This window comes from Salmo trutta, chromosome 1 (assembly GCF_901001165.1).
Source record: "Salmo trutta chromosome 1, fSalTru1.1, whole genome shotgun sequence".
Lineage (NCBI taxonomy): Eukaryota > Metazoa > Chordata > Actinopteri > Salmoniformes > Salmonidae > Salmo > Salmo trutta.
The window spans coordinates 69,623,734-69,635,423 of record NC_042957.1 but is presented as its reverse complement, the minus strand read 5'-3'; the positions used below and the strand labels follow the sequence as shown (position 1 = coordinate 69,635,423).

General features: G+C 41.4%; 2 protein-coding genes across 2 annotated transcripts in view; both read right to left on the bottom strand.

The window, feature by feature from the left end:
- Positions 1-66: 66 nt before the first annotated feature.
- Positions 67-6,993, bottom strand: LOC115206416 (glycerophosphodiester phosphodiesterase 1). The gene is made up of 6 exons (XM_029773389.1): positions 6,227-6,993; positions 5,552-5,727; positions 4,975-5,080; positions 2,223-2,315; positions 1,161-1,372; positions 67-783 (listed from the first exon to the last, which is right to left on the bottom strand). The coding sequence occupies exons 1-6, from the start codon at positions 6,485-6,487 to the stop codon at positions 636-638; spliced, it is 996 nt and encodes a 331-aa protein (XP_029629249.1). The 5' UTR covers positions 6,488-6,993; the 3' UTR covers positions 67-635.
- A 2,991-nt stretch (positions 6,994-9,984) lies between these two features.
- Positions 9,985-11,690, bottom strand: part of LOC115206415 (dynein assembly factor 5, axonemal) — an 88,844-nt gene continuing 87,138 nt past the window's right edge. Inside the window, exon 13 of the mRNA XM_029773372.1 lies at positions 9,985-10,714. Within this exon, the coding sequence (XP_029629232.1) occupies positions 10,575-10,714 (140 nt within the window). The 3' untranslated portion in view covers positions 9,985-10,574. The remainder of the gene's footprint in view (positions 10,715-11,690) is intronic.

Sequence of the window (11,690 nt, the reverse complement as noted above, 5' to 3'; positions counted from 1 at the left end):
CACAGTGACCATACAATACAATCACATATCCACTAGAATACTCACTATTCAGCACCAATCTGCATGTAAATTAGGACAGGGGATATTTATTTATCCAATATTTACAGCGGGCCTGCAGTAGTCACAATAAATAACACGGTTTCATAAAGGATACATCGTACATCATGTTTTCATTAAGAAATCAAAGATACATGTCAACAAAGAGAGTTGTATTTTGTACCATTGTTATATCAGTGTCATACCGTTATTACAATATTAATGAATGTAGCCTAATCTCCTAATGCACATATTTGTATTAAGATGAACAATTCAAAATGGCAAATTAGCAAATTGTCTGCATTTAGTGGTGTGATGATTGGTCCAAGAGAGTATTTCTGAGATTATGGCGGTATTGCTGGTATTGTATAGTTGTCAAATGAGGGTTGACATTGTATGATCTTGTTTGAGTGTTTGCAGTAAAAACTATTCTGGTTAAAAGGGGCAACCTGAACTAGAAAATGATCTGCTATGCAGCTATATTGGATGTGTACTGTCCTGTACATTCATACTCCATATTGATATTCCCTATGATTGAGGTCTGAGTCCTTGTACAACTACACATTATTGTTAGGTAGAACTCTAGAACTGTGTGTCAGTCAGTAGTGAGGCTCACAGTCTTCCCTCAGGCTGTCAGTGATATAGCTGATCTTCAGGACATCTTGGTAGTACTGTTTATCCACGGCCGTGTTGATGGTCCAGCCCACCACCTCCACCCCTCGCTCTGCCCAGTACTGGACATAGTCCCTGTAGAGAGGGATAGATGAGGGGAGTGGAGACATGTTGGCTCAGTGGTCAGGGTGTTTTAATATTTCAACAAACATCAATATATTATATGAATACAGACAGTATATGTTATCTGACAATAGGATACAATTGTCTCAATTTTGAACTTCCTCTGATATTAATACGCAATGATGTGTGATTCAATCCATGGTCATGTTCATTAGGGCACACTTTATATAGCAAAACTTTTGCAACGGAAAACAAAAATGAGAGTTTCCTATTGAAAAAGTCCAGGTAGTCTCCCCAGTTTCAGAGTGTTTTATTACATTTTCTCCCTAATGAACACAACCCATGTAACAAACTCAGTAGGCCGAGCCACGACTGTTAATATTACTCACAGGGAGATGAAGTCCTTCTGCATGAGGATGGCTGAGATGCCACACAGGTTCCACAACAGGTGATGGTGGGCCCAGTCCAGCAGCACATCCAGAACTCCCAGCCAGTAGTTTGTCCACGCTGACAGGGAACGGGGTGTTCCATCGCCATAGCGACTGAGGCTCCAGGGCCGGTGGGTCAGGGCCGTGACCACCCCAGGGTCCGCCTGACGCATCTGGAGGAGTTGACCGATGAGGAGGTCAGAGGTGGTGTTATGGTTATGACGACACTGATAACAGTCTTGTAATAACACATCCATACAGTGTGTAACAAGCCTAGCCTGGACCCAGACCTGTTTGACAATGGTTGTTTTCAGGCCAAACATGACAATGACCGTAGGAGTTGGCAAAACAGTACAAACAGACCTGGGACCAGACTGGTGCTAAACTGCACACTATAGAAAAAACACTACTATAATGGAACAGAAGATGACTAAATGTGCACATGGATGTCTCAACTCATATTTACAGTTTAATTAGAAGTTTTTGTGCATATACCGTAAATTCCGGACTATAAGCCGCAACTTTTTTCCCAGGCTTTGAACCTTGCGGCTTAAACAATGATGCGGCTAATATATGGATTTTTCCTGCTTTCAATTTTTTTTGAAAGGAGATGACTTCAGTGGTTTCAGTGCACAGGAGGAGGAAGATAGTGACCAATGACTTTCTTGGTAGGCTACTGTTTACTGCTAATTTTTTATTTTTTGTTACAAGCCGTGTTTCGTTAAAGCCTATTTATTTTTGTTACAAGCCGTGTTTCGTTAAAGCCTATTTTTGTTACAAGCCGTGTTTCGTTAAAGCCTGTGTAAAATTCATTTGTTTCAATGTACCGGTAGGCACCTGCGGCTTATAGACATGTGCGGCTTATTTATGTTCAAAAAATAATAATAAATTAAATTCAGTGGGTGCGGCTTATATTCAGGTGCGCTTAATAGTCCGGAAATTACGGTAGTTGGGCTATGTTGTGTGTTACTGAGTTGAAATGTTGTTTTGGTCTCAAATGACCAGAGATGTTACAAAGTTTACCTTGTAGATAACTTTAGGTTGAAAGGAGCAGACAATGCTGGAGTTGTAGAGGACGGGGTGTTTGTGATACATCTCTCCTAGGGCTGCAGCTGCCTGGTGGAGAGGAGGGAACATCTACAGTACTTACTGTCAAACTACATGCCGTGTAACACAAATACATGTAGGTGGCATAGTAACCAAAAGGTCACTGGTTTGAATTCCAGAGTCGATAAGGTGACAAATCTGCCGATGTACCATTGAGCAAGGTCCGGACTGATATTGTCTTTATTGGACCCAACCCCCACCTCGTGACCTCAACGTTTCACACCCCTCTTGTTAGCGGAAAGAAAATATTGCAGTTTTAAAGTAAATATTCTGCACTTCTACACATTTTTCAATGTCACCTGAGTGAGTCAACAAAAATCTAAATGGGGGCCCCCTGGAAGTAAAGGCTCCTGGGCACAATCTGGCCATGATAACTACAAGATCAAGATAGCCTAACTTACCTACCTAGCTAACATGGCCATGATAACTACAAGATCAAGATAGCCTAACTTACCTACCTAGCTAACATGGCCATGATAACTACAAGATCAAGATAGCCTAACTTACCTACCTAGCTAACATGGCCATGATAACTACAAGATCAAGATAGCCTAACTTACCTACCTAGCTAACATGGCCATTATAACTACAAGATCAAGATAGCCTAACTTACCTACCTAGCTAACATGGCCATTATAACTACAAGATCAAGATAGCCTAACTTACCTACCTAGCTAACATGGGCATGATAACTACAAGATCAAGATAGCCTAACTTACCTACCTAGCTAACATGGGCTTGTTGATCAACTGGACATTTCTGACAGGTTATAAATAGCTCTCAGATCTGTCAGTGAATGACATAACAAGAGGAAAACTAGCCATGCACCACATTTCTAAATTGCACCTTGTGTGTTCTAATATTACAACACTCAATTGAAAGCCAGTTGAAAGTAAGAGTGTATTGACCCCATTGTGGGTTCAGATCTGGACTACGCCTGTTGAGTATGGCTGTGATATATGATGATCTTATGGTCAGCAAGTGGCATCTTATTTAAGGCCCAGTGGGGTGAAAACACAGTTTCCTGTGTTTTATCATATTGTTCAACGTCTGATGAAACTAACACTGTAAAAGTGTGAAAAAATGTGATCAGTGTTTTTTCCTGATAGTTGCTGGTTGAAAATACAATCTACACAAGACCTTCTAATCAGCAGGTTTGTATGGGCGGGAGTTTCGCCTTTCCATGGTGACGACGTCATGCGGTAAATTGGTTAATAGACCAATAGCAAAGAGAGTTCCTAACCTCTCTGCGAATAACAGATACTTTTCCGTTTCCCCCTGAACTCAGACCACGCCAAAACAGTACTAGCACATTTTTTGGTTGAGAAATATTTTTTTGCCCCAAAATTTTTTTGGGTCAATTTTAATGGAAATCTATAACAGTAAGGTACTTATTTGTTACCCAGAAATGATTTGATATTGATATGAAAATGGCTGCATTGGTACTCTTTGTTATTATCTATGCATAGTCACTTTAATAACCCTACCTACATGTACATATTACCTCGACACCGGTGCCCCTGCACATTGACTCTGTACCGGTACACCCTGTATATAGCCCTGCTATTGTTATTTACTGCTGCTCTTTAATCATTTGTTATTCTGATCTTACTTTTTTCTTTAGGTATTTTCTTGAAACTGCATTGTTGGTTAAGGGCTTGTAAGTAAGCATTTCACTGTAAGGTCTACACCTGTTGTATTCGGCGCATGTGACAAATAAAATCTGATTTGATTTAATACTATGAAACACTAAAGGGCGGTTTCTTGGACACAGACGAAGCCTAGTCCTGGACTAAAAAAGCTCAATGGAGAATCTCTATTAAAAATCATTTTTATTCCAGGATTAGCCTTAATCTGTATCCGGGAAACTGCTCCAAGAGTATTTCATTGTCTTTTTGACTGCTTTGGTCCTCCATATATAATGAGGTCTGTAAGGGACTTTGGCAAATCTAACGCTTACAAAACTGTCAATATGGGGAAGGTGGAAGGATAGTGAGTCACATTGTAAGGAGGGTTGAATTCCTCTCAGACCCACTGTCTGGGGCAGCTGTGAGAGTCTTTATGACCAGTCTCTGTAGTAGGGATTCCTATGTTATTACCTTAAACAGCTGGGTTTTAACTCGCCTTAATCTCCCTATACACTCAGTTTACTACCATTTGACCTTACAGTGATGTGGTTGTCATTCAAAGTGCTGCTGGAGTGTGTATACCGGTGTTTCCCAACCCTGGTCCACCAGTACCCCCAACAGTACACCTTTTCCTTGTATCCCTGGACAAACACACCTCATTCAACTCATTGAGGCTTGTTGATTAGTTGACCAGTTAAAGCAGGTGTGCTTGTCCAGGGTTACAATACACATGTATACTGTTGGGGGTACTGGAGGACCAGGGTTGGGAAAACCTGGTGTATACTGTAGTGAAGCCCTAAGTCCTAAAGCTTTATAACGAGGATTCTACCTGCCTAGAGAGGGCCCTGTCCAGAAACAACCCCTATAGCCTACCCACTAGACACCTGGAAAGAACTGAGAGGATTGGAAGTGTAAGCAATATGGTAAACAATCAGAAGACAAGATGGAGCCATCACCATATTGCTTAAAGCTATATCCAATCCCCTCAGATCTCCAGTTGTATCTAGGAAGTAGGGGCTGTTCCTAGACAGGGCCAATACCTTATCAGGTTGATCTTTGACATCAAAGAAGATGGTCAGCTGGTGGTTGATGCATTCCTCCACCGCCTCCTGAAGCGTTGGCACCCTCTCCCCCTTGAACTTCTCTCTGGAGACACACAAAGGCCAGCGGGGACACACAAACATTTGTACTGCTGCTATATTTGAGACGCCACCAATAGGTCTATATCTGACCTCGTACCATTCCCAGTTCACACTCCCCACTAGTGTATTTTCAGTCATCCTGACTCTGTCCTGCTTGAAGTCCAACTGAACTCACCGATCACACATGGGGCCATGTTTACTAAGCGTTTGCACCAGGTACTGACCCTAACAGTGTTTCCTGGCAGAAGCACTAACTTGTGTTCTTTTTAGATCTGCTAACACTGAAGGCGTAACATTCAGGTCAGGGTCATGTTCATTAGGCTATACAACTGAAAATGTTTTGCAACAGAAAACAAAAACAAGCATTTGTTATTGGTCCCTCCCTGTTTCAGTCCATTTCCTGCCTAATGAATATGACCCAGGAGTTCAATGCTTTTGGACCAGGCCCTAACCTCCCCTCCCCTGCCAAGCCCACCTGAGCCTGTGTTTGCCCGTGGCGTCCAGCGTCCTGAGCTCTGCCAGACGCAGCGTGCCCACCGCTCCCGTCCCGTTGGTGGTGCGGTCCACCGTCTCATCGTGCATCAGCACCGCCACTCCATCTGCAGTGAAGTCCAAGTCCAGCTCCACCCCTGTGGCTCCATTCCTGCTGGCCTAGAGGACGGGAGAGGAGGATGAAGCAGGGGGAGGAGGAAGGGATGAGAGGTGTGTGGAGAAAGACGGGAGAGATATAGATCTGAAATGGATAGATAGGCAGAGTAGGGGAGATGGAGCAGCAGGCTATAAAACCAACTGGGATTGTACTGATCTAGTAGGCCTAGACATTAGCCAAAATATGTTTCAAATTAAAGAATAGATACAAAAAATAATGTTCCAGACACTCTAAAATATAACTAACCATGGCAAAATAAGTTAACAGGCTCTCCCTCTGCATGGATTTTAGGCAACATTTATTAACCCCCCTGATAATATGAAACAAAGTCACAGTAAAGACAAGGGACGTCATATGCCTTTCATCGGCCTCTGCTCACTTCACCTGCTGCCCCTAAATCAAATCATTATGGCCTAGTAAGCCTACTCATCATTTTATTTGCAGCTACAGCATTAAGTAGGTCAGACAGGGTGGATAACTGATACTTTGTCCTTGATTCACCTCTCGGATCGCTGCAATGGTGTTCTCCGGAGCATCGTGTCCCCCTGCCCGGTGCGCAACCACGGGGACGCCGGCGCTCGCAAGGCCAGTGGGCCGCAGCACCTGACTTGCCTGGTCAGCCGGCACTTGTGGGAACCGAAACATCACGATAAAGACGTAAATGGATGCGGTGACGGCCGATGCTCCAATCGCGCTCCTGGTTCCGAATAGAACCAGCAGAAATACCGCTGAGAAATACACTTCATCTCCAATTTGTAACATCGTTTAGAAGCGTTGATTAAAATGTCTCCAATGATTAAATCAATACATTGTCACAGTTCTCAAACCTCATTTATTTGATCGATCTACTTGATCACCGAATGATAGTTCCTTGCTGGTGTGAGATTCCAAGTTGAGACTGAGATGCATGCGCTTAGGTAACTACCAGACACAGCAACAAAAAAAACTAGGACTTCAATTACGCATCATTCCAGACACAGCCGCCTCACTGCTTCAGCTTCACAAAATAAAAACACCATATTACATTGCAAAACGATGTTGCAGAATCCAAGATTTGAAAGGAGAGAGCATCACTCGGTTTCTAGTTCATAGTACACGCGGATCTAGAGGTTGCTATGGAGTAGAGACGAGAGAGAGGTACCACGCTCACACTGTACTCGAGATAGCTGCAGTCTGAGCCATAGAAATACAATAAAATAGAATGAGAGAAATATATTATATTTCTATGGCTAGAGCCATAGTGGAGAGTTTCTGACTGTGGCTATGCACTCATCTATAGATACTGAACATTACACTGAGTGGCCAGGTTATTAGGTACACCACCCTGTTCACAAAAATGGTTCACTCCTACAGACGAGTCATGTGGCCGTGGTATATAAACAGTGGCGACCCATTTATTCAGGTTAGGCGCACATTTTTAGCCCCCCCTAAAAAATACATATATATATATATATATATATATATATATACATATATATAATACATATATATATATATAAAATATATATTTTGCCTGTTTTGCATGTTATTTTAGCATTAATACTTGTCACATATCAGTTTACAAACAATGTAAAAAAAAAATATATATATATATATATATTATATATATATATATATATATCATTCAGTTAATTAAGCCGCATACACACGGTCTCTTTTTTGTTTTCTAGAGTAAGGCAGCTCCACATTGCAGGTGTTTCAGCCGAGCTCAGTGCTTTCTATTGTGGTGAGGTGAGCCAGCAGAAAATAGGAGCATTGCGCTGTGATTGGCTCAGTTTTCTGTCACTCATGAAGTACAACGTCCTTAGGAAGGGCAGACATCAACATTTCAGCCCTTTGGGTTCTGCCATATAGTTATATTACAAGTGCCCTTCCAAGAAGGCTCAAGGTCATTGGACACAGATAAAATGATGTAAAATCATGTTTTATGTACAGTAGCTTTGATTGGACTGATCATGTCAACATCTTACTTTCAAAATCTTAGCAAGCAGTCATCATCATGAATCAAGTCGACAATCTACTGGCAAATCCTTTTTAATCCTTGTCATATGAAGGGAAATTATAGATAAAACGTATCGGTGCTCATCGGACATAAAGATTACACAACAAGTTGGAAATCGCAAATTCAACAATGACTCGTTTGGAAGGAATCAGTGGCTAACTGCAAGCACTGCAAAGAAACCACTAACGTTAGCCAGCTATTCAATGGAGTGGCTGTGTGGTTTTTTTTCCCGAGTTCCCACCATAAATCCAGAGAATGCCAGACTTTGATGACAAAATGTGCCCACAAAGGGCCGCTGCGCCACCTTCACAAGGTGAGTCCAAAAATGTCTCGTATGTTGCTGCATTAATGATGTAATATGCAAGGGAAATATTATTACTTTCATAGATACAGTACAGTATACATAAGTGTATGTTGTGTAGTAAGCTGTTAGTAGCCCATGTGCCTCACCCTAATAATTTGGTCTATTTTCACCAAAGCGGTATTGTAAACACATCGTTTGTGGCCGCACGTGCAAATTCAGCACACACAACATTCTATAATAGAATTGTGTTATTTGACGTGTCAAATTAAAAGCTAATTTAACACGTCAAATAGTGTTATATGGTGTATTTTTGTTTACATGCAAATAACCAAACGCCGTTCAATGTGCCTCACCCTAATAATTTGGTCTATTTTCACCTCTTATTTTCACCTACATTTCTAACTCGGTGATGCACATGTAGCCTATAACCTGTTTTAGAAAAATGTAATCATTGAATATTGTAAGAGCTTTCATTGTCTGTTTATATGCACCCTTTATTTATCCTATGGTTTTGACTTGTTGTACAGGGAGAACACTGTAAGAACGGCAAATGTTCTGAATTCTGTCGCTGTACATTTCAAAAGTGATGAACAAATAGTTATATTGACTACATCCGTCATCGCTCGCTCATTAATGTCTTAATCGAAATTATGGATTGCCTCTTATCTGCTTGTCGTCCCCTTATGCCATAGTTTGTACATCTCAATTGTCATTAGAAACCCCATTTGTTTAAGCAAGTCAGCCATATCAGCTATGTATTTAAAAAAAGCAAATTCAAGGCATTAAATGAGGCTGAAATAACTGTTTCGCTGCCAGACAAGGTTCCGCTGAAAGCCAGGTGTAGCAGTGGTAAGGTGTTGGGTCTGGTGTTGGGACAGCTTTATGTAGGCCCTAACAGTTTGTGGGCACCATTTGTCACCATTATAGTGCAATTCATTTATTGTTTAGTGTTGTATGTGTAGTGGCTTTGCTGGCATGCATCGCACTTTTTTTGTTTTGCCCCACCAAGATTTACATGCTATAATTGCCACTGTATATAAAGCAGGCAGACAGGCATTGAGTCATTCAGTTACTGTTTGATTGAACTTTAGAATGGGCCAAACAAGTGACTTTGAGCGTGGTATGATCGTCGGTGCCAGGCACGCCGGTTCCAGCATCTCAGAAACGTCCGGCCTCCTGGGATTTTCACGCATGACAGTCTCGGGTTTACCAGAGAATGGTGCGAAAAAACTAAAATACATCTAGTCAGCGGCAGTCCTGAAGGAAAAAACAGCTTGTTGTTGAGAGTTCGAAGGAGAATGTCAAGAATCGCGCAAGCTAACAGGCGGGCCACAAACAGGCAAATAACGGCGCAGTACAACAGTGGTGTGCAGAACGGCATCTCAGAATGCACAACTCGTTGGTCCTTGTCACAGATGGGCTACTGCAGCAGACAACACCACTGGGTTCTACTCCTAACAGCTAAAAACATGAAGAAGTGGCTCCAGTGGGCACGTGATCAACACTGGACAACTGAGGAGGTGAAAAACATTGCCTGGCAGACAAACCCTGGTTCCTGTTTTATCATGCTGATGGCAGAGTCAGGATTTGGCGTAAGCAGCATGAGTCCATGGCCCCATCCTGCCTGGTGTCAACGGTACAGTCTGGTGGTGGTGGTGGTGTAAGGGTGTGGGTGGTGTAATGGTGTGGGGAATGTTTTCCTGGCACATGTTAGGTCCCTTGATACCAATTGAGCAATGATTCCATTCCCCAAAGAATTCCTGCTGTTCTGTAAGCAAAGGGGTGTCCGACCCGGTACTAGATGGGTGTACCTAATAAACTGGCCTCTGAGTATATGTCACAAATAAAATATTTTTAGAACCCGGCATGACAACTTGAATGCCCCTTCCCCTGTATGCCATTTGGAACACTAGTGTGACCACACATTACAAAAGAAAGCAAACCACAGTGCACTTAGTGAAAATGTATTATATTTATCAAAGATAAACAGTCAATTCAGTCTAGAAATCAAGGCACAACAGAATGAAATATCAACAATCAACATATAAAATATTTTCTGATAAGAGTTCAATAAACACACACACTTTTTGAGGAACCAATTAAAAAGCATGTTAATGAACAAACAAAATCACAGAGTACAACCATGTGTTCTGTGGAAGATTTGAAAAAGGAAAGGGTAACAGTTTTGAGCTTTAAGAGAACCTAAGCAGTTGGACAATATTCTTGTTGTACAGGGTACAACAAATAGATACCTGCCTTAGTGCTGTTCGATACATAGATACAATGTGTCAAGTCGTATCTCGGGATGCCAATATCATTGCATCACTCTCTTAGTGACAGCTGTGTGTGTGTATATACTGTATGTGTGTGTGTGAGAGAGTCCATGCTGGACATGACCATTTGTGAGAGGTACAGATCAAGGTTTATTTTTCTTGGTATGCCATAGAAATATAATCTATATGATATCTAGATTATATACAGATATAGGACCTTAATTTGACCAGTATTGTCACATCAGTAGATCTTTCCAATAGTATGCATCTCTACACCGTATCCTTGCGTTGAAAGTGGATGTGCTGGAGCAGTTGGTCACAGTAGACAGGGGTGCGCTGTTTGTCCCTCACGGCTTCCACTTCCTGCTTAAGGAGGGCTGGGTGGACGCCACTGCCGGTCTTCAGGACCTCTGGACACACAGACAGACATGACACAGTCAGGGGTTAAGTGGAAATGGACACACACAAATAAGTGACAGTAGACTCTCACACACACACACACAAAGTAGACTACCTAGAGGAACTCCACACATTAATTCAACACAATAACAAAGTAAAGATATTGGGGTGGATTATTGTCACTAGCTGTAATCATTCATTGGAAATTAATAATTTGATTCAATGCAATTGTATATATGAGGACTGACAGTGAAGCAACCACCAGAGAATATTTGCAACGATACATTGATTTTAATAGTAATTTTTGGCAACATTTCTGTACTTGTTACTTTTGTACACAATACCGTTCTCAGTCTGAGTGATTGACAAGGGAGATGTCCAATGGAGCAGAGTTATCAAAATTAGAGGTCGACCGATTATGATTTTTCAACGCCGATGCCGATTATTGGGGAACCAAAAAAAGCCGATACCGATTAATCTACAATTTTTTTATTTATTTGTAATAATGACAATTACAACAATACTGAATGAACACTTATTTTAACTTAATATAATACATCAATAAAATCAATTTAGCCTCAAATAAATAATGAAACATGTTCAATTTGATTTAAATAATGCAAAAACAAAGTGTTGGAAAAGAAAGTAAAAGTGCAATATGTGCCATGTAAAAAAGCTAACGTTTAAGTTCCTTGCTCAGAACATGGGAACATATGAAAGCTAGTGGTTCCTTTTAACATGAGTCTTCAATATTCCCAGGTAAGAAGTTTTAGGTTGTAGTTATTATAGGAATTATAGGACTATTTCTCTCTATACGATTTGTATTTCATATACCTTTGACTATTGGATGGTCTTATAGGCACTTTAGTATTGCCAGTGTAACAGTATAGCTTCCGTCCCTCTCCTCGCTCCTACCTGGGCTCGAACCAGGAACACATCGACAACAGCCACCCTCGAAGCAGCGTTACCCATGTAGAGGAAGGGGAA